General features: G+C 41.3%; 1 protein-coding gene across 2 annotated transcripts; it reads right to left on the bottom strand.

The window, feature by feature from the left end:
* Nucleotides 1–2,326: 2,326 nt before the first annotated feature.
* On the bottom strand, nucleotides 2,327–23,643 carry LOC110544083 (acyl-CoA-binding domain-containing protein 6-like). Of its 2 annotated transcripts, XM_060374800.1 has the most exons (3): nucleotides 23,525–23,643; nucleotides 3,895–4,468; nucleotides 2,327–3,529 (listed from the first exon to the last, which is right to left on the bottom strand). In XM_060374800.1, exon 3 carries the CDS (start codon nucleotides 3,293–3,295, stop codon nucleotides 2,471–2,473), a length of 825 nt encoding a protein of 274 aa, XP_060230783.1. In that variant the 5' UTR covers nucleotides 3,296–3,529; nucleotides 3,895–4,468; nucleotides 23,525–23,643; the 3' UTR covers nucleotides 2,327–2,470. The 2 variants fall into 2 exon arrangements, with proteins under 2 accessions (XP_060230783.1, XP_060230782.1); XM_060374799.1 differs by having other exon boundaries at nucleotides 2,327–4,468.
* Between the last annotated feature and the right edge of the window lie 345 nt (nucleotides 23,644–23,988).

The raw sequence follows: 23,988 nt of genomic DNA, 5'->3' as shown, positions 1-23,988 counted from the left end.
GACTGTATTTTCCTTCAATTCCTTCACCTATTTGTTTGAACATTCCTCTGTTTCTTTTATTTATTTAATTTAATCATTTCTTCTCTGAAGGCCACAAACTGGTTGCATCATCCTGTATTTCTTTATGGATGGCCATAATCTGTTTGATTTTATCTTCCTCTAATTCTTTATACATTTTATTTATTTCCTTCATTAACCTCTTCATAACCATAGATGTAAGGTAATCTTCTTGAATTTCACTTATGCTAGTATATCCAGGGTTACTTGCCCCTGGATAACTGGGTTCTGGGGAGGCCATAGTACTTTGTCTTTGTTGTTGTTGTTGTTGTTCTTTTACACTGGCCTCTAGCCATCTGTCCGTCTCAGGTGTCATCTGTTAATTTTTGGTGTCTGCTGGAGTCCTGGGGTGGGAGAATCTCCTTGGCAGGGTCCTGAAGGAGATCTCCTCAGCTTTTTGAGTATGGTCAACTGAATGGTGGTGCTTCTCAGGAATTGTCACAGTTCATCTCAGCCATATGGACCTGTGTGGTTACTGTGGTGTTCAGGAAGGCTCTCCTCTCAGCAGAAGTTCTGAAATTGGCTGCCCTGCTGCTGAGTTTCTTTCTCTGAATTTAATGAACTGCTGCTGCTGCTGCTGCTGCTGCTGCTGTTAAACTGTATTTTCTGAGCACCTGGCAGGACCTGGGAACTGTTCTGAGGTTTAGCTGTGTGACCTGAAGCTGATTGAATCCTACACCATAGGGGTTTCTCTCACCTGGGAAACACAATCGCTGGTGTTTTAGGGCCCAGAGTTCCGTATGCTGGTCACTGTGCAGATCCTGCTGTGCTGCTGGTCAGAAAGAGTATCCTTCTGGCTCTGCCATCTTGGATACCCCCAATCAGAAAATTTCTTTAAAAGTACATATTACAGCAGTTTAACCAATATGAAAGAGATAATTGGAACAATCCCTTAACTATTAGAAAAATTGAATTGGTAACTTTAAAATTCTCAGAAAAGTAATCCCTAAGCCCAAATGAATTTTATCAAACATGAATTCCAGGAAAAGTTTATTAAGCATCTTTTTAAAAAGTGGTACTATAAAATCTACCCCCCCCACACAAAAAAATTCCAAAATAGAGAAGAGGGAACATTTCCCAAATAACTAGTTTTGATGGAACTAGTGATTGAACTCAGAATATTTACATGCTTGACAAGTACTCAACTTCCCTAAATTCATTGTATTTTTTAATTTTTATTTTATGTATTTGTGTGCCTGTACAATGAATGCATGTACAAGTCAGAAAACAACTTATAGAAGTCAAACCTCTCCTTCTAGAATGTAGGTATTAGATATCAGTCAGGTGGTCAGTTTTATGCAAAGCCCTTACTCACTGGGACATCCTGCCAGCCATCCAAGCCCTCCATTTTCTTTTAATTTGAGACACTTTCACCATGTTTCCCAGGCTGTCCTTGAACTTCTAACTCTATCAACAAACACAAAGACACACACACACACACACAGAGAGAGAGAAAGAGAGAGAGAGGTGGGGTTGCACATACCCACCTACTCTTGCTGTGCTTAGTCAATGAAAAGCAAGTTAAATGGCTGAAGAATCAGGTATCACCTTTCTGTGCTGCAGGGAACTCCATGTAAGCAGTGGTGTCTACATCAAAGACCTATTGAGTCTACCTGTGGATGTCCCAACAATGGCATTCCACAGCCCTACAACACTACCAGGCCCCAGACATTTCTGTGATTGCCCCCTTTTCAGGGACTATGGGAGTTTGAAGAAGAGATCATTGTTGGGACCAATGATCATGTTAGCCCATAATCTTTATATGGTATGCATTGGTGTCCCTGGGAGCTAGGCCTTCAGACTACAAAAGCATGTATATCGTGAGGTGGTTTGTGAGATATATCATGAGGTATATGTGTGTGTGTATGAAGTATATCATATATGTGTGTGTGTGTGTGTGTGTGTGTGTGTGTGTGTACGTATACATGAAGTATATCATAGCCTATATCTCAGCTATCCTCTTGGAGGCTTAGAATGGTATCTATGATGAATCAGACATCAATACTTCCAGGAATGGGGAAGTCACTTAGAGATTCAGAGTATTTCTGAAGTGTCTGGGCTGCCATGGATCTTGGATAGCATATAATCAACAGTGATAATCCAGAAATTGCTTCAAACTAGCCAAATCTGGTACTCTCAGAAAGTAAGGTCAATTCCCAGTCTCACATCAAATCAGCATCCAAATCTAATGCCAAGACTTCCATCATTCAGAGAATGCAAACTGTAACCACCAGAGCCCTTTCTGAATTACAGTTGCTCATTTCTTTTTTTTTTTTTTTTAACTCAGAAATGATTTTATTAGCCAATGCATACCAAAGATGGGTGGTAAAGAAATATTATTTTTGCAGTTTCTTTCATATCTGAAGTCTTATTCTGCCAGACTGTGTTTTTCCAGCCTTTGGATCAAGCCTTGCTAGCCCTGTGCCGTTGCAGCACCAGAGAAAATGCTTTGCCATCTCGTCACCTCTTCTGGCAGAGAGCCGTCTTGGTCTCTGAGAGAGGGGTCAGCGCCAGACAAGAGAAGCAGATCCACAATGTCCAAAAACTCACAGGCAGCAGCATAGTGAAGAGCTGTCTGACCTTCATTGTCCTGATAATTAATGTCAGCTTCATGCTGTAGCAAGACTGTCACTAGTTCCTTATGTCCTCGGTCACATGCCCAGTGGAGCAGAGCTTTGCCCTCTTCATCTTTCACATTCACTTCCACATGTTTCGATTTGATGGCTTTGGTTATATGGTCAATGTTGTTCTCCCTGCAGTAATCAAATATGTTTTTGTCTTCTTCCTGATATAGAGAACTAACGACAGGCCCACCAAAACCACTATTGGTTTCTTTTTCTTTCTTCTCTGAAACCTGAGGATTCCACCCTGGATCTAGGTTTTTAACTGCTGCGATATATTCTTGCATTGCTTGTTTAGGGCTTGAGTCACCAAGGTCTTTCCATGCTTCCCACTTTTGCTTTCCTTCAAAATCAAAGAAGTTTGGCTTGGGAATATTACAATTGCCAACTTTAACCTGCTTGTACCTGGCGTACAGGTACAAGAGCTGCTCCCTGCTGGCCACCTGAATCAGGCCTTGGACGTGTGCGGCAGCCTTCTCAAACTGCTCGGCCAGGCTCCGGAACGTCTCAGTCTTGGGAGTCTGGGGGGATTCCATATCACCAGAGTTGTCCCTAGAGCTCAGTTCCCCACCGCTGTCGCCCCTGGTGGCCCCTGCGGATAGGAACGGTGTGGCCATGTTCAGTCAGTCGCTCTATGTGGCCTGTCCTCGCTGGTGTGACACGGGCTCTCGGGCCTGGGCCACTAGTCTGGGTGTGGAGTTCCGGCGGGAGAGACGCAGCTGTCTGTCTTTCTCAGATGAATCTGCCACTCCGCCTACCAGGGCGCGCGGGACCGCCTCTGCGAAGCCCTGCTGCTCTTCCTAGCCCGGTCCTCCTCAGGCTTCCCTCGTTGCTCATTTCTGCCCCATCAGCTTTGTAAATGAACAGAAGGCCGAGTTCATCAGTAAGATCTCTGGCAACCTGTAAAGACTGATGAGGAGTATTGGGTTTCTGCATAATGTGCCAATGAGTGAAAAAAGCTAAGCCATGGCACAAGCACACTGAAAACGTACTTAAACCAGGGTATCCTCACTGTTGCTGCAGCAAGCCCCAGTTGGGTAATGAAAGTTCTGAGGTATCAACATGCCAAAAATCCCTCTAAGGCTCAAGTAGTGGGAATGTGATGGTTATTCTTGGTTTTCAACTTGATTATGTCTGCAGTTACCTAAAACCCAAGTGGCTAGGTACACTTGTGAGGGATTTTTCTTAATTATATAATTGAAGTGAGAAGACTTACCTTTAATCCAGATTTTTGAGGTGAGAAGATCTAATCTGGGCCACAGTTTCTTGTGACCACCTACATAAAGGACATGGAGGAAGGAAGCTTGCTCTCTTTGCCTGCTTGTTCTCCCTCTTACTGGCAAGATCATTCCTTCACATCCATGAAAGCCTACGTTTTTGGGATTCTGTCATGTAGTGAAGACCATCTGAAACTGGTCATCCAGCCTCATGAACTGAACACGAATCCTTGTGAATGGATTCTAAGACTTTCCATTGATAGAGAGCTGTTGTTGGGTAGGTGAACCATAGCCTATAAGACATTCTAATAAATATACTCAAATATATTCATTGTATAAGCTCTGTTTCTCTAGAGTACCTTGACTGTTACAAGAATCCTCATTATGACATCTCTACCTTTGCCTTTGACTCAAAGGCAGAGCAGAAGTTGAATGAGGAGCATGAAGAGGATAGAGGTTGAGGTAGCAAGAAGGTTGGCCATTCCCACGGGCTCTCATCTGCTTCCACTTTACAACAGGCTACTTCAAGGTGAGTGGGTCTTCAGAGGATATGGCCCTGGATGAGGAGACCATCTATGAAAAGAAAAAGCTTTAGGTAATGTGTAGAAGATGTCCCAGTAGCCAGTGACCCATCTGGACATAACAATATGTGAGAGCATTTCTTATTATTCCTTGTCAGATCTTCAAATTTTATGTTGTTTTTACAGCTGAAGGCAGAGAACTCCTAGAAGAATTAGGAAGACACATCCCTAGGCCTTGTTTGCCTTGTCTATAAGCAGGCAGCAGCAAACACCCTACCTGGTCCAAGAAAAGTAGCAACCCAAACTATTGGTTCTTGCCTCTGACAGAGGTACCTACAGTATTACCAAGACAGGGTTGTTTTCCTGTACCTTCGTAAAGACACTTAATCCTGCCCAAATAGTTCCTTAACTATGTCAAACTGCAGAACCAAGAATAGGTAGACATCAGCCTTTTCTTTTTCAGTTTTGAGAAATCAAATGCAGAGCCTTGGTGAATATTAACTTTTTAAAGCACCTACTTGAGATTCCCAGGTCAGCTTTCAGGGCTTTAATGGATCTAGAGCTAAATCTGTCCCAGTCTCCGTAAACTCTGAGGAGAAATCTAAGAGAGGCTTACCCCCCCCCCCCCATCACCTTTGGAAATATCATTCTACCTATGTTTTACCAAGAAGGAATTTTAAAGACAGTTACATCTTATATGATTTATAGGATCAAGAGGTCCAGGTTCCTTGTGATATGGCGCAACACATGCTGGAGAAGCGGGAAAACAGTGATAGGATGTGAAGCTGAGAGAGCTATAGAGCTGAACCTCTTCCTACTACTATTCATCATGTACCAAGAATGAATAGTTTGACCATTTGAGTAAAAACCAGATTTAGGAAGGAGCCAAGATGGCGGCGCCAGGAGAGCACCACGTCTGAGAAGCAGAACAGCGCTCTCCATGCAGAGACCAAGAGACTGAACTCTGGGTCCTGAAACTACATCGATCGTGTTTCCCAGGTGAGGGGAGGCTCCCACGGCATGGAAATCAGCCAGGTCCACTCACGGCTACCCAGCTAGAACCCGGAAGAAATCCCGGTAACTCGGGCTTTGGGTCTTCGGGTTGGAGCCGCAAGCGTGCTTGTCCCAATGACTTTCCCAAGGCTGGTCCGGGGGCACAAGGGTGCCTGAGACTGGGAGTCCCAGTCGCAAGAAAACCACACAGGGAAGCAAAGTTGCGTCTCACAACAGCGTAATGCAGCCATGATCATTCAGGCCTTTACAGCCATTGAAGCAGGACAGTCTCCCCAAGCATGGTTGGCTACCATGAAAAGCTAAAATGTTATGCTCAGGATGCAAGGCTAAGCACTGCACTCAGGGTCAGCCGCTTTGGAACCAGAGAAGAGCATGTCTGATTGCATGCGGGTTGATGCCCCAGGTCCCGCCTCTGAGAAAAAGTTGCCAGTCTGATCACGGGTCGCCCAGTCTTTCCCCGGAAGGTCTCTAGGACGGCAGGTACCCGGCACCAAAACAACTGAGCTCCTGCCTCACAGAGAGCTGCACGCTCAGCTCAGCGGTACAGACATTTACAGAACCTTACACCCAAACACAGAAGAATTTACCTTCTTCTCAGCACCTCATGGAACCTTCTCCAAAATAGACCATATATTTGGTCACAAAGCAAGCCTCAACAGATACAAGAAGATTGAAATAATCCCTTGTATCCTGTCTGATCACCATGGAATAAAACTGGACCTCAGCAACAACAGAAATAGCAAAAAGCCTACACATACATGGAAATTGAACAACTTGCTACTAAAAGACAGCTGGGTCAGGGAAGAAATAAAGAAAGAAATTAAAATCTTCCTAGAATTCAATGAAAATGAAGACACAACATACCCAAACTTGTGGGACACAATGAAAGCAGTGCTAAGAGGAAAGTTCATAGCACTAAGTGCCTTCAAGAAGAAATTTGAGACAGCGCATTCAAGCAACTTAATGGCTCACTTAAAAACCCTAGAAAAAGAAGAAGCAGACACACCAAGAAGGAGCAGATGGCTGGAAATAATCAAACTCAGGGCTGAAATCAATCAATTAGAAACAAATAAAACAATTCAAAGAATCAATGAAACCAAGAGCTGGTTCTTTGAGAAAATCAACAAGATAGACAAACCCTTAGCCAAGCTAACTAAAAGGCAGCAAGACAACATCCAAAGTAAATCAATTAAATAGTCCTATATCCCCCAAGTAAATAGAAGCAGCCATCGAAAGTCTCCCATTCAACAAAAAAAAAAGCCCAGGACCTGATGGTTTCAGTGCAGAATTCTACCAGACATTCAAAAAAGAGCTAACTCCAGTTCTCTTCAAACGATTCCACAAAATCGAAACAGAAGCAACATTACCAAACTCATTCTATGAAGCCACAATCACCGTGGTACCTAAACCTCAGAAAGACCCAACAAAAAAAGAGAAATTCAGGCCAATCTCCCTTATAAACATTGATGCAAAAATACTCAACAAAATACTCAAAACCGAATACAAGAACACATCAAAGATATCATCCATCATGACCAAGTAGGCTTCATCCCAGGTATGCAGGGGTGGTTCAATATACGGAAATCCATCAATGTGATCCACCATATTAACAAACTGAAAAAAAAAAAAAACCACATGATAATCTCCCTAGATGCTGAAGAATCATTTGACAAAATCCAATATCCATTCATGTTTAAAGTATTGGAGAATTCAGGGATACAAGGCACATATCTAAACATAGTAAAGGCAATATACAGCAAACCTATAGCCAACATCAAACTGAACGGAGAGAAACTGAAAGCAGGGACAAGACAAGACTGCCCACTCTCTCCATATCTCTTCAACATAGTTCTGGAAGTCCTTGCTAGAGCAATAAGACAGTTGAAGGAGATCAAGGGGATACAAATTGGAAAGGAAGAAGTCAAATTATCACTATTTGTAGATGATATGATAGTATACGTGAGTGACCCCAAAAACTCTACCAGGTGATAAACACCTTCAGCAAAGTGGCAGGATACAAAATTAACTCAAAAAAATCAGTAGCCCTCCTGTATACAAAAGACAAAAGGGCTGAGAAAGAAATTAGGGAAAAAACACCCTTCACAATAGCCACAAATGACATAAGGTACCTCGGAGTATCCCTAACCAAGGAAGTCAAAGACTTGTATGAAAAAAATTTCAAGTCTCTGAAGAAAGAATTAGAAGAAGATATGAGAAGATGGAAAGATCTCCCATGCTCATGGCTTGGCAGGATTAACATAGTAAAAATGGCCATCTTACCAAAAGCAATCTACAGATTCAATGCAATTCCCATCAAATTGCCAACACAATTCTTTACAGACCTTGACAGAAAAATTCTCAACTTCATATGGAATAACAAGAAACCCAGAATTGCTAAAACAATCCTCTACAATAAAAGATCTTCTGGAGGTATCTCCATCCCTGATCTTAAGTTGTTCTATAGAGCAACAGTTTTAAAAACTGCATGGTACTGGCATAGAAACAGAATAGTGGATCAATGGAACCAAACAGAGGATCTAGAAATAAACCCACACACTTATGGACACCTGATCTTTGACAAAGACGCCAAAACCATTCAATGGAAAAAAGATAGCATCTTCAACAAATGGTGCTGGTCCAACTGGATGTCTACATGTAGAAAAATAAAAACAGATCCATACTTATCACCCTGCACAAAACTGAAGTCCAAGTGGATCAAAGATCTCAACATAAAACCAGACACATTAAATCGGCTAGAAAAAAAAGTGTGGAATACCCTAGAATTCATTGGTACAGGAGAAAACTTCCTGTACAGAACACCAACAACACAGTCTCTAAGAGCAACAATCAATAAATGGGACCTCATGAAACTGAAAAGCTTCTGCAAAGCAAAGGAGACTGTCATCAAAACAAAGCGACTGCCTACAGATTGGGAAAGAATCTTCACCAACCTTTTATCTGACAGAGAACTCATGTCCAGTATATATAAAGAACTAAAGAAGTTGAAAAGCAGCAAACCAAGTAATCCACTTAAAAAATGGGGAACAGAGCTAAACAGAGAATTCTTTGTAGAGGAATACTGAATGGCAGAGAAGCACTTAAAGAAATGCTCAACCTCACTAGCCATTAGGGAAATGCAAATCAAAACAACCCTGAGATTTCACCTTACACCCATGAGAATGGTCAAGATCAAAAACTCAAGTGACAGCACATGCTGGAGAGGTTGTGGAGAAAGGGGAACCCTCCTCCACTGCTGGAGGGAATGTAAACTTGTACAACCACTCTGTAAATCAATCTGGTGTTTTCTCAGACAACTAGGAATAGCGCTTCCTCAAGATCCAGCCATACCACTCCTAGGCATATATCCAAAAGAGGCTCAAGTACACAAAAAGGAAATTTGCTCAACCATGTTTGTAGCAGCTTTATTTGTAATAGCCAGAAGCTGGAAACAACCCAGATGCCCCTCAACTGAAGAATGGATGCAGAAATTGTGCTACATCTACACAATGGAATATTACTCAGCAATGAAAAATAAGGAAATCATGAAATTTGCAGGTAAATGATGGGACCTGGAAAGGATCATCCTGAGTGAGTTGTACCAGAAGCAAAAAGACACACATGGTATATACTCACTCATATAGACATACAACATAGGACAAACCCACTAAAACCTGTGCATCTAAAGAAACTAAGCAAGAGAGAAGACCCTAAATAAAATGTCCAATCCCCATCCTGAAAGGCAAAGAGGATGGACATCAGAAGAAGAAGAAAACAGGAAACAACCTAGGAACCTACCACAGAGGGCCTCTGAAAACCTCTGCCCTACAGACTATCAAAGCAGATGCTGAGCCTGATGAGCAACTGTTGGACAGAGTGAATGGAATTTTAGGTAAGAACTGGGAAATAGTAAGAGCTGGAGAGGACAGGGTCTCCACAAAGAGAGCAACAGAACAAGAAAATTTAAACACAGGGAATTTCCCAGAGACTCATACTCCAACCAAGGACTATTCATGGAGATAACCCAGAACCCCTGCACAGATGTAGCCCAGGGCAGTTCAGAGTCCAAGTGGGTTACATAGTAATGTGAAGAGGGACTGCCTCTGACATAATCTGATTGGCCTGCTCTTTGATCACCTCCCCCTGGGGGGGAGCAGCCTTACCATAGTAGAGGACAATGCAGCCACTTTTGATGTGAACTGATGGACTAAGATCAGAAAGGAGAGGAGAACCTCCCCTATTAGTGGACTTGGGGAGTGGCATGCAAGCAGAGGGAAGAGGGAGGGTGGGATTGGGAGGGGAGGAGGGAGGGGCTTATGGGGAGATGCAGAATGAATAAAGTGTAATTGATGAAAAATTTAAAAAAAAGGAAAAAAATAATTTAAGAACCTTAAATGACTTTCAAAAGTGGAGGAAAACATGGAGTTAGTCAATTTACATGGAGCATGTCTCGCCCCTGGGGCAATGGTCTCCTGAACCTACTCAGACCTTGGACACTACCACTGCTAGTTCTAGAACTGATGCAAGATGTTCCAACGAGGGGGTTAAGGCTTCTCATAATATTTCCTATAAGCCCACACCTGTTTGTTTATATCCCCCATTTTTATTCATTATTAGCCAGATAGAACCAAGTAATTGTGGTAATGATACTTGCTTTTTTGCCCAATGCTGGAATGCTAGTGATTTTAGGTATGCCCTGATTACTCGCATGCCTCGCTGGGTGCCTGTGCCCATTGATTCCCCTCACGCTATGACTCTCTTCAGACAGAAAAGGGATCTTGGAATTACAGCCACCATTGTTACTGCCATCTCATTGGTGGCTGTTGGAGCTACCACCGCGGCATTAGCCAGGAGTCATACTGTGCAGACTGCTCAGACCCTGAATAATCTTTTAGCCAATATAGCTCATGCCTTAGATGTACAAAAAAGAATTAATGCTCAACTAAAAGGAGGCTTGATGGTGTTCAATCAGAGGATTGACCTCGTGCAGGAGCAAATTGATACCCTATGGCAAATTGCTCAACTTGGCTGTCAATGAAAGTATGCTGGACTTTGAGTCACTAGCATACAACATGAGAATTTTTCCTGTGCTGCAAATTTGTCTGAACAATTGTCTAGCTATATTTTAGATAATTGGACTGGAGAATTCGATACTACGATGGAGCAGCTGAGAGTGGCCATTATCACGGTAAATTCTACCAGAGTGGACGCAGGACTAGCCACAGGATTATCATCATGGATTGCTGCAACAATGAATCATCTGAAGGAATGGGCGGGCATGGGAGCGTTAGCAGGCCTTCTGGTGTTGGTCTCCTTGGTTTGCCTGTGGTATATATGCAAAATTAGAGTCTCACAACAGCGTAATGCAGCCATGACCATTCAGGCCTTTACAGCCATTGAAGCAGGACAGTCTCCCCAAGCATGGGAGCTAAAATGTTATGCTCAGGATGCGATGCTAAGCACTGCACTCAGGGTCAGCCGCTTTGGACCCAGAGAAGAGCATGTCTGATTGCATGCGGGTTGATGCCCCAGGTCCCACCTCTGAGAAAAAGGTATCAGAGGGGTCTGATGCTCTTTGGGTGGATGACACCTAAATGAACATCGGTACAAAGTCCCTACTTATTTCTAATATCAGAGATCAGACCTCTACTTTTGCCTGATGCGTCTAAAACAAAAAGGGGTAACTGTAGAGAGCTGCGTATTGCCGCGCCTTAAAGATGGAGCTGGTTTCTGCCTTCCACCTTCCCGATGGTCAGTGCTCTCTGTCACAAACAACTCCATATTTGGCTAAGGCTGAGGATCTGGCTTGCTTCCATGTATGTGAACCTATCTGCATTGCCCACGTGGCACACTGGGGTTGGCTACCCAGAGGTAGTAATTTAAGCTGTGGGCTGGCTTTCCCCAGGATCAGATGATTGTTCAAGGTTCCTGAATAAACTGCATTGAAAAAAAAAAAAAACAGATTTAGTAACTAGTAAGAGAGCAAGTTATATGGCTGAAAAAAAAACATTAAGAAGGAGATGCAGGAATTAGATATCATCCCCCAGAATGAGAAGAGTTTTCTGTTAGTACCCAGCAAGACCCTAGGTAATACAACAAAGATAATAAGGAATGGTATGCAGTAGGTGGCATTCAGTAAAGTGTCAGTGTTATTATTCATATCTCCACAACCCAATGATGACAACCTGTCCTGTGCTCTGAAGAGGAATTATTTGCTCACAGCTAATTATGATCTCAAGGCATTCATCTGAATTCTTCCTTTAGCATTGATTGTTTGATTATTTTTGAGACTGAGAAATGCCTGGCCTGCAGACCACTACTCAGGGTTCAGGGTAACCATTGCTCACAGAGTACAATGGAGCTTGTATCCCCTGTGTTCCTCAAGCTCAGGGAGGAACATGAAAAGCAGAGGTCTTTTTACAACTTCAAAATGGATGAAATAAGTTTCCAGAAGATATGTTTATTAAAAAAAACCCAACCCCTACAATTACCTGTGTAGAAGGAACCAGAACATACTGCATTCACATAGTTACAGGAATAAATAATTTTGTAGGTAACTAGAATTAAGGATGAAAGGTGGTGTACGAGAGATGGATGTGTCTACTAAAAGATAGCAGGAAATGAGATCTCTGCAATGATAGAATCTTTATTGTGATGGGAGTTCCATAGTTAATATAAGTGACAAAGTTGTATATACATATACTGCATTAACATTGTTTTCCTAGATATTGTACCATGGGCACATAAGATGAAAAAAAAATACCTTGGTAAAATAGACATAGAAATTCTCTGTGCTAATTTCCCAACTTTAACTCTATAGTTGTAATTTTAAAGTTTTAATATTGTGAACAGAGCTGAAATGAGCTAAATATTGAATTTAAGAAGTTGATCGAAAAAAAAAAAAAAAAAAAGAACAGGCTAACCCCGAATAGAGTAGCACCCAAAAGGGTTGGAAGCAAGATGATTTGGGGATTCAAAACTTTCCTTGGCTACCTATTTTGAGACCATGGTGGCCTGAATGAGATCCTGTCTCAAAACAAAACAAAATACAACGAAAACAGTTTCATAATACTATGAAAATTCTAATCTCAAAATTTAACTTACAGTGGCAAAATGCAGAGGAAATATAACCAATCTAAACTGACTGAAAAATAGAAAATTTGGGTAGTTCAAAAAACACTGAGGGGGTAAATAAGTATATAAGTACATTGGGCCTAGATGGTTTATAAAGTTTCACTAAGCATTCAAAGAAGAAATTCTTCCAATGTAAAAAATTCTTGAAGAAAATAAAAGTAGTGTTCTAGCTTTCCAAGGAATACAAAGATAGCAAAACCTTATCAAGCAGAAACAGATCAGAAAAATGTAAGAATAAGGCTAGGGTACGGGTCAGTGCTAGGCTACAATGCATCAAGTACTGGGTTACATTCCTAGCACTGATGTTTTTATTCATTTATAAAGACAGAAAAAGTTTACCTTTACAAATATAATAAAATCATTCCACAAATTAATCTCTATTGGAATAAAATTACCTAATAATATAATAAATGATAATATAATAAAAATTATTTATAAAACATTATAGTACTTAAACTCTATGATATTAAAAAAAAAGATCAAGAGTAGCTTGGACACTCCTGGAGAAGTGTAATAGCATGGTTGAAGGAGCCGTGTTCAATTCTTATACATTTATACTTATTAGGGCACTATGATGTAACTTCAACAAAAGATAAAGGAGCCAACTGGCAGCCAAGCAAGTCACCAAAACAGTTGATATAGGACAGAGACATCTCTGCAAATTAGCAAAAATTTGTGCATTCAAAAAATGGATCTTTACTTCACACACAGAAAAACTAAATGACTTGGGTTCATTTAAACATAGAAGTAATATACAGACTGAGAAGGTTATATTTAGGAATATATACAAACACACACACACACATATGCAATAGCAATTAATAAGAGGCCGTGGATTTAAAGGATAGTGGGGAGGGGCATACTGGAGGATTTGGAGGGAAGAAAGGGGGAAAAGAAATATAATTCTATTATAAACTCAAAAATAAAATTTTAAAAAGGAATTTGAGTATAAACCACAAAATTTCAGTATATTTAGAAAATATGAAAGAACATCTGATGATCATGGAATCCAAATATCCATCTTAAGAAAAAAAAAAAGGTTATAATCAGGTTATGCAGCTGAATATTTGTGGGTACTATACATTTCTCAGATCTTTCTTTTAGAAGAAATTTGTGGTGCCCACTGCAGCTAGCAGTCCTCAGGGACTGTCTGAGATTCACAGAACTGCAAACAAAGGAGATCACCTTTTTTGCTCCAATGTCCATGTGTAAAATTAGCCCAACCTGGGACAACTGTGAATGCTCTGAAGAGTTCCTCCCCCAAGTTCTGTTTTATTTGCTTGTGCTACTGTGGGTCAGGAATTGGGTCAGGGCTCAACTGTACAGTTCTATTTCACATGATACTACCAGCTGGGCTCCTTCACTCAGCTGCACTCAGATGGTATTTGAAGGTGGGCTGAACTAGAAAGTAGAATGCATATGTGGCACCTTAGTGTTCCACAAAGTAGCCTCTCTTACTGTATGGTCAGCTTAAACTTCCTCACATCATGGTACCCTCATGGCAATGAGTCTCCCAGGTAGTAAAATAAAAGCTCTAGCTTTCACATTTAGTATCCTCAGACATTCCTAGTATCCTTACTACTACATCTTAGTAGTTAAAATAAATCCTAATGCCAAGCCAGCCCATAGGGGGAAAAAAGAGTTTCTTTTTTTGTTTCTTTCTTTTTTTTTTTACAATGTATTTATTTATTTATTTTAATTGTTTTTATTAGTTACAGCTTATTAACTTTGTATCCCAGCTGTAGCCTGCTCCTTCATTCCCTCCCAACCCCACCCGCCCGCCCTCATCTCCTCCCTGCCCCTTTCCAAATCCTTTGATAGGGGAGGTCCTCCACCCCTTCCATGTAACCCTAGCTTATCAGGTATCTTCAGGACTGGCTGCAAAGTCCTCCTCTGTGGCCTAGCAGGGCTGTTCCTCATTTCTTGATGGGGACATAACAAGATATATCACAAAGAACTTGTGGGATGGGCATTTATTTCTTTTTTGTTGTTGTTGTTTGCTTGGTCACTTAGAGATGGAGTCTCACTATATTTCCCAGGTTTATTGCAATCTGCTGAGCTCAAACCATCCTCTTATCTCAGCCTTTCAAGCAGCCTGGAGTATAGGTTTCCCTAATTGGAAGATATCTTATGGCCATATTTATAAACACTCTGAATCTCAGTGCTGTATAACTGCAAGAGATACTATTCATCCAGACCTGAGAGTAAACAGCTCTTCCTAGAATTATGCACGATCAATCTCCATAGCCCTAAAGTTACACATATAATGCTGATTGTACACACACACACACACAAAAGAAAACACACACACAAACAACCTGCAATTGAATATATACAATATTTTACTATTGACATAAAATTTATAATGTCAAACTGAAGAATACATTATTTATATTCATGTATAAAATGTACCAAGAGTATAAAGACAAGCAAGGAAATTAAAAATAATAAAATTTAGGAAAGTGAGGGCCATTCAACTAGCTATGTAAGTCAAGAATGAGCTTGAGCTTCAGCTCTTCCTGCTTCTATTTCCTCAGTGCCAGAACTATAGCCATGTACCTCTATGACTAGTTTATGCAGTTCTGGGGACCAAACACCCTTATGCATGACAGGCAAGCATTCTGTGAATTGAGTTACACACCGTATCCCAGAATTCAGGTGTTTGTTTGGTTTTTTTTTGTTTGTTTGTTTGTTTATTTTATTGTATTTTCAATGTTTTTAATTGAGATAGGATTATACCACTTCTCTCTCTCTCTCTCTCTCTCTCTCTCTCTCTCTCTCTCTCTTTTCTTTTCTTTCCTTCTTTTACCAAATTATCCTCCCTCAAAGACCTTCTATGCCCTCCACTCTCAAATTGATAGCCTCTTTTTCTTTGATTATATCAGTTATATGTGTACACATATAGACACAGGTATGTATGTGTATGCACAAATGGAAATAGTAACATTAGTTGGCCTTACATCCAAGCAATAAAGACTGACATTGTCTGTGCCTTTTATTGACAATTCTACTTTTCAGCAAGTCTCAATGGTATTCATGTTAGATGGCCTCTCACCACAGGGACACAGCTTTCCTCCTATCCTCTCACTGTTGCAAGAAGTACCTAGTGCATCCATATTGTTTCTGGCTTACACAATTTTGCAAAAATTAACCATGAAATACACCATATGTAAATTCCAAAACGTAATATGACTTTAGCCTTTCAAAATAAACTATGGGTCTGGATGTGGTGACTTATGCCTGTTATTTAAGCACATAAGGGAGTAAAGCAGGAGGTTTGCCACAAGTTTGGCTATATAGTTTGGACTACATAGTTCTAGGCTAGCTAGGGCTGCAAACTGAGATTTTTGACTCAAAAACCAGAACAACAAAAAGTATGTATTTTTGTATTGCTATTTAAACTATTCTGAAAAAGACCATATGAGTACAGGTAATAATATAGTGTGTATGTTTTTTAAAACAAGAAAATATAGGCAGGGAGTTTAGCACTGTGGCAGAATGTCTGCCTAGTCTGCATGAAGCACTGGGGAAAATAAAAAAAAATTAAACAAAAACAAAACAAATCAAAAACGGTTTTGAGGTGATATGCTTCACCTGATTTAAACTTTACAATAAGTTTAATATGTACAATAAGTACATATTAAATATGTACTTCAATAGTTTATTAAACTTTTATTTTTATATCAGTTTAAAACTTTTAAAATGCCAGGCAGTGGTGGTGTGCTCCTGTAATCCCAGCCTTTGGGAGGCAGGTGGATCTTTGAGTTTGAGGCCACCCAGATCTACAGAGTGAGTTCCATGACAACCAGAGCTACATAGAGAAACCCTGTCTGGAAAAACAACAACAAAAACAAACAAACAAGCAAACAAAAACTCTTCAAATTAAAAATATATAATAAAAGGTATACTTTATTAGTAAGTGTGACATTTAATCTTATCAACATGACTGGATTTGAACTGATTTAGGGGACATACTTCTAGGTATGTTTCAGAGGGAGTTTCAGGAAATGTTTAACTGAGGCGGGAAGACTCACTTTGAATATGGGCAACACCATCCCAGGATCTGTGCCCCTGCACCGAATAAAAAGAAAAAAAGAGGTTAGGGGAGGCAGCCAGCTGAGGAGTACCAGCATCTCTCAGTCTCACTCTCTCTCTGGAGAGAGAGTGGAGCCATGGATATGGAGCCATTCAAGTCATTTGTTGTGGCAAGAAATAAAGGAAGAGACCAGGGAGGGAGTGTGGGGTTGGGGAGGGAATGAGGGAGCAGGATACAGCTGGGACACAAAGTTAACAAAATGTAACTAAAAAGAAAAATAAAATTAAAAAAAAAAATTACCTTAAATAAAAAATAAAAATAAAATAATATAAAACAAAAAAAAAATTGGAACAAGCTATGTTTCTATAGAAAATACTTTTTTTAAGAGGGAACAAAGGGACTGAAAAGGAAGATATCATGTCCGGACAAAATAAACTCAGGGTTCAGCTCCTTATGAAAAATCTCAGTTCAGTATGCAGCAGACTAGTATGTGGGTATACTGGAATATACCATGTGAGTAATAGGAGATTTTCCAGATCTATCCAAATGGAAAAGTCAATGGCAGTAGGTGGCTTTTGGAAATTTTCAGGTGGTCTGAGGAAAACATCTGTAGTAGGCAACTATTGCGAACTCCCTTCTGGAAATAGTTTCCTATATTAAAGGTAAAATGCCCTAAGTGTTCTGAGCAATCATACTGTGTAGTGTGGACTATAAAGAATTAAAAAATTTCCCCCAGACTACAGGTGAAAATTTCCTGAACCCCTGGCACCAGAGGAAGGGTCTTCCTCCAGGAAAAGATTCAGATCATTTACCTTGGAGAAAATTTACATATGATAATTGTTATAGGCAAGGCACAGAGAACTTTACATTTTTTTCCACCCGAGTAAACAAACACATTTTCTTTTACCACTGCCTCCCTGTCTCCCATTTTTTAAGTAAAACTATAAGTTGCTGACTTTATTTTTTTGTCTTTCTTTTTTCTTTATTAATTACACTTTATTCACTTTGTATCCCTCCTGTGGTTCTCTCCCTCCTCCTGTCCCAATCCCTCCCTTCCTCCACCCTCTGCATGCATGCCCCTCCCCAAGTCCACTGATAAGGGAGGACTTCCTTTCCTTCCTTCTGATCCTAGTCAATTAGGTCTCATCAGGACTGGTTGCATTGTCCTCTTCTGTGGCCTGGTAATGCTGCTTCCCCCTCAGGGGGAGGTAATTAAAGAGCAGGCCAATCAGTTCATGTGGCAGACTTTAAATTTGAGTTATGACACTTGTGACCTTGTGACCCACATGACCTCCTAGCTTTTGCATACTGACTCCTACATGGAAGGAACTGAATAAGAACAGTCCCTCTCAGACAACAGCCCTGTGAGCCAATCTGCCCTAAGCTCTAGTCATAGAGCATGTAGATTATTGCAGTAAATGCCTAACTGGTCTGACTACTCAAACCCTTTCTTGACTTTCATTCTTAAAAAAGAAAACAGAAGCAGGGGCAACTCAAACAAAGCCAGTCCACACAGATTATTCTACTAACTGCCAGTCTGATATGTTAAGTAAAAGTGTTCGCTTAATAGCATCAAAGCACTCAGTGTGAGCTTTGCATGATCAGAGTTTGGGTAACATTCTCACATCCATACTCAGGACTAGTTTTCTCTTTTGCCTAGTTGTGGCCTTTCAGAGTAGTCCTGCATCCTTAGCTCACCATCTGATTTTCTACCTTCAGCTTGCCCTGGTTTAGCATTGCTGTTACCAGTTGGCTACACACTAGAAGGCTTCAGTTATGACATCATTTGTGCATGTTTGAACACTCTTAGTTCACAAGCCTTGTGTAAAGTAGGTATACAAACAAGATAATGTATGCATACTCCTACTTGGTGGCCTGACCTCAACCTAGAACTGGTGCTCTTCGCCCTAAATGCCTGCTCTCTACACACTTCTATGTTTGCCTGTGCTGTCCCACTTTTCTCTACCACAATTCCCACTAATTCTACCCTACATACCAGAAATAAGCACCAGAGAGGAACCAAGATATTGTTATGCATTAAGAACATTATGCATTATTACCCACCAAAATGCCCCAACCTATTGGTTGCTTAAACAAAACCATGAAATTTGCAGGTAAATGGTGGGATCTAGAAAAGATTATCCTGAGTGAGGTATCCCAGAAGCAGAAATACACACATAGTATATAAGTATTTAAGTAAAACTATAAGTTTTACTCACTTATAAGTGCATAGTAAACATACAATATAAGATAATCATACTAAAATTTGTACACCTAAAGAAGGTAAGCCAGAAGGAGGACCCTGGGTAAGATAATCAATTCTCACTCAGAAAGGCAAAATGAGATAGACATTGGAAGAAGGTGAAAACAAAGAACAAGATAGGAACCTACTACAGATGGTCTCTGAAACACTCTACACAGCAGCGTATCAAAGCAGATGCTGAGACTCATAGCCAAATTTTGGGCAGAGTGCAGGGAAACTTATGGAAGAAGGGGAAGATAGATAGACCTGGAGGGGACTGGAGCTCCACAAGGAGAGCAACAGAAGTGAAAAATCTGGGCACAGGGTTCTTTTCTGAGACTGATAGTCCAACCAAGGACCATTCACGGAACTAACCTAGAACCCCTGCACAGTTGTAGTCCATGTCAGCTCAGTAACCAAATGAGCTCCCTAGTAAGGGAAACAGGAGGTCTCTCTGACATGAACTCAGTGGCTGGCTCTTTGATAACGTCCCCCTGAGGGGGACGCAGCCTAACCAGGTCACAGAAGAGGAAAATTCAGACAGTCCTGATAAGACCTGATAGGCCAGGGTCTGATGGAAAAGGAAGTGGACCTCGTATCAGTGGACTGGGGAAGGGGCATTGGAGGAGAAGTAGGAGAGAGGGCAGGATTGGGGGGGGAAGAAAGGAGGTAACTACAGCTGGGATAAAACGTGAATAAATTGTAATAAACAAATTTTTAAAAATCAGCGTAGAAAAGCAAAACTGTTCATTTGACAAATAGCCAGGTAAGTGCAAAGGATTCAGAAAGTGCAAGCCCTACATGATAAAAGTTGAATAAATATACTTAATGTTACCGAAGGTGGATTGTGTAACTTCTTAGCCAACAGGGTTACACACATGACACTATTGCTAATGAGAGCTACTACTCTTCCATGAATCTGGCAAACATGAACTGAATCCCCAGCTGGGACTAAATCAGATATTGCCAGGGGCTGGGCTCTGGTAGAATTTCTGGTATGGTATGATATATGTATGCAGAATAACAGAGTGGTACAAAAAGTCTACTTTGGATTCAAAGGGTAGACTATTTTTAAGGAATTTATTTTTATTTATGTTCAGGTATGTGTGTATTTATGTATGTGTATGAGAGTGTCTGAAAAAGCCAAAAGAGGAAGTCAGATACCTTAGAGTTGGAGTTACAAGTGGTTTAGAGTCTCCTAAAGTGGGTGGTGGAAACCAAATTCTAATTCTCTGAAAGATGATTATTCACTAAGGCATCTCTCTAGCACCCAGGGTGGTATTTTTTTAATTATGGATAATTACATATTTTAGGTACTGGAGACTGAACTGCACTCTACCATTGATCTGCCCTCAACCCTGAAATCATCTACTTTTGTTTTGAGGAACCCAGAAAAATATCTTGAGGAGATGATGCTCAAAGATTCACCTTAAGTATGTGAAAGCTAGTTCAACAAATAAAGGGAAAGCTAATCTAAGAGAGGAAGTGTGAACAAAAGATAGAGATGACGAGCCTTCTATTACCACTAATACAGAAAGGAACGACAACAACAGCAGAAGAGGAGAAGGGAAAAGATGTAAAGCACATATAACAGATTGTTTTGAATATGCAGACACACCCTCAAATTCCCCTTAAAGGAAATGCTTGATTTTCATGGGAGCTCAGTGAGCTAATGCTTCTCTCAAGTGTCAGCCCGTTCAGGGTCAGCCACAGTTGCAGAGAATGTCCTTACATAAAATCACATCATCCTTTGCCCAAACCACAGAAAATGACGTCTAAAGAGGATAAATGAGTGCTCACTTCAGCCTAATTTGAGACACCTTCAAAGAGCAATCCAGTTTTCAAATTCTGGAGAGGAGAGGCTGTCTCTGGGTCTATAATGCAGCTCAGTCTTTCCTTGTGGCCACTTCTGTTTCCTCCTCCCTTTCATAGTCATTGATCCCAGAAGCTCACCTTAAAAACTAACTTGTACATTAACTCAGTCTCAGAGTCTGTTTCCTAGGAAACCTAAACTGTGACATAGAGCATTAATGCCTACTGAGAAACTTAACTATCAATACACACATGCACACACACAGATGGACACAAACACACACATGCACATGCACACACAGGCACACACACACATGCACATGCACACACAGGCACACACACATACATGCAGACACACAGACACAAACACACACATATACATGCCCACACACAGGCACACACAGAGCGACAGACAGAGAGAGGGGGAATAAACTGAAAATAAAGCTCTACTAAGATCTTAAAATCTGCCCTTCCAACACTATCATAGGATCAATGTGTGTGTGCCCCCTTGAGAATGAACGCTGTAAGATACCAAAGGACATCCTCCCATTTACCCTAGCAATTACCTCCGAGAGAGGCAACCTGAGGAAGAAAGACATTTCTGCCCTTCAGTTTAACCTTTAAAAATGATTATAAAGTATCTGAAGAGAAGTAAGTATCCTTTGTGTAGCATTTCACCCATGGCTCAGCTACACTCATCCATCTACTCATTTGTTCATTCAAGAATCATTATCTTTGGATGGGGATTCAGCTCAGTGCTTCAAGACAGCCATGTATATTTGTGTGTGTGTGTGTGTGTGTGTGTGTGTGTGTGTGTGTGTGTGTGCGCGCGTGTGCACATGCATGTGTCTGTGGATGTTGAAAGCACTCCTCAGTTCCTCTACACTTTATTTTCTGAAACAGAGACTGACTAAACTTGGAGCTAGTTCGGCAGTTCATCTAGGCTGGTTTTCTCCATCTCCTGGGATCTAAGATTATAGGGACCTACTGTACCTAGCTTTTTAAACATGGGTCCTAATGGTCTAGACTCAGGTTTTTGTCCCTGCATTGCCAGCTCTTAATCAACATTGTCACCTCCCAACCCAAGACAGCTCTTCAGAGCTTCCCTTACTACTACTACCTTAGGTGGTCATTAGATTTATGTTGCCTATGAGAAGAAACTATAACTCTAAGGGTGAGATGACTGTCTTCAAGTGAGTGTACCCTCTAGAGAGGAATAATTGTGAAAGTCATTATCCATCAACACTTCCAGCAGCTAGGGGATTTGGGACATTGGTCCTCGAAGGGGATTCTATGTGGCTCAGAAGATAGTGTGTTGTAGAATGTGTGCTTTGATCAGCAAGCACATTAATATAGCCAAACATGAGAATACAATAGGAAAGAGAAGATGAAGTTTGGAAAATGAAAGTTCAGACTTGATGATAAGAAGAGGCAAGGTCTGAGAGAATCAAAGATGGCAGCACCAAGAGGATGCTGTTTCAGAAGAGCAGGACAGCAGTGACTGAACAGTGACTAACAAACTGAACTCTGGGCCCTAAAACACCAGCGATTGTTTTTCCCAGGTGAGAGGAAAGTCCACAGTGTTGGAAGCAATTGATCCATTCTCAGGTCACAAAGCTAAACCCCAGAAGATTTCCTAGGTCCAAGCAGGAACTCAGTCACCAGCCCAGAGACATGGTCCTGAGTCCTCTGATCACCATCCCAGACTGATCTGTGGGCCCTAAAGCACCAGAGACTGAGTTTCCCTGTTGGGAGGAAACTCCATAGGGAGGGAAACAACAGGTCTGAACTCAGGGCACCCAACCAACCTCCCACCCCAAAAAGTGCTTAGGAAAAGTTCTCAGGTTCCTGCAGGTGCCCAGTCACCAGCTCAGAGCCACTGGCCTGCTCCTGGGTGCTCTGCTCACCAATCCAGATTGAACTGTGGACCGCATATATAACCGACAGGGAACTGTGGACCCCAAAACACAACAGACAGGGTCTCCCTAATGGGAGGAAACCCACGGTGGAGGAAACATCAGGTCCAAACTCAGGACACCAAGTTAATCCCCAGAAAAGTTCCTGGATTCCTGCAGGCTCTGGACTCTAGCCTCCTTCTCTACGCCTGTGTGCTATGCTCACCTGTGACTGATTACCACTTGGAAACTGGGACAGAGTGCTCCAGTCTCAGACCTACAGAATCCTAAGATCATGGATTCAGCCCCCAGACACTGTTCCAAGGTACAATCTGTCTACCCAGCCAAACTGACCAAACCACAGGGTTCCCTGGTTCTTCAAGAGGACTGCACTCAGCAAACACAGTGTAAGAAAAGCAGCAACAGCTCACTAAATTCAGAGCAAGAAACCCAGTGGCAGGGCAATTGTCTCCAGGACTTCCCCTGGTGAAAGGAGAGTCCTCCTGACTACCAACAACCACAGTTAACACACAGGATCATACGCCATATAAACAAACTGAAGGAAAAAACATATAAACAAACTGAAGGACAAAAACCACATGATCATCTCCTTAGATGCTGAAAAAGTATTTGACAAAATCCAATACTGATTCATGTTGAAACTCTTGGAGAGATCAGGGATACAAGGCACATTCCTAAACATTGTATACAGTAAGTTTATACCCAACATCAAACTAAATGGAAAGAAACTTAAATTGGTCCCACTGAAATCAGGGACAAGGCAAGGCTACCCACTCTCTCCATATCTCTTCAACATAGTATGGAAGTCTTAGCTAGAACATTAAGACAACTAAAGGAGATCAAGGGGATACAAATTGGAAAGGAAGAAGTCAAAGTATCAGTATTCGCAGATAATATGATAGTATATATGAGCAACCCCAAAAATTCAACCAGAGATTGCCTTCAGCTGATAAACACCTGTAGCAAAGTTGCTGGATACAAAATTGTTGCAAGCAGCGTGGTCGTCTCGCCAGCAAGAACGCACGTGGACAACAGGATCCTTCTGCAGCAAGCTTTATTGCAGTCAAATGATGAAAGGAGGAAGACCCCGAGCCCCGAAGTGGCACTGTTTATATAAGCCCTGCTCACACCAAAGTGGTGTGAGATGATGTATCATCCACTGATTGGCTGCTCACCCATCACCCCATATGACGCCCCGGGCTGGGCTCGTGACGACGGTTGCCCAACGGTCATAACGGTCATAACGGTCATGCGCTCTAGGACTTGTTTACCAGTTTAGAAGGGCGGAAGCCAGCGCCATGGCAACCAAACCCCGGCTCTCCACACAAAATTATCTCAAAAAAATCAGTAGCCCTCTTGTATATGAAAGATAAAAGGGCTGAGAAAGAAATTAAGGAAACTACACCCTTCATAATAGCCAC

Source organism: Meriones unguiculatus, chromosome X, assembly GCF_030254825.1.
Source record: "Meriones unguiculatus strain TT.TT164.6M chromosome X, Bangor_MerUng_6.1, whole genome shotgun sequence".
NCBI classification, from domain to species: Eukaryota; Metazoa; Chordata; class Mammalia; order Rodentia; family Muridae; genus Meriones; species Meriones unguiculatus.
This window is presented reverse-complemented; position numbering and strand designations above follow the sequence as displayed.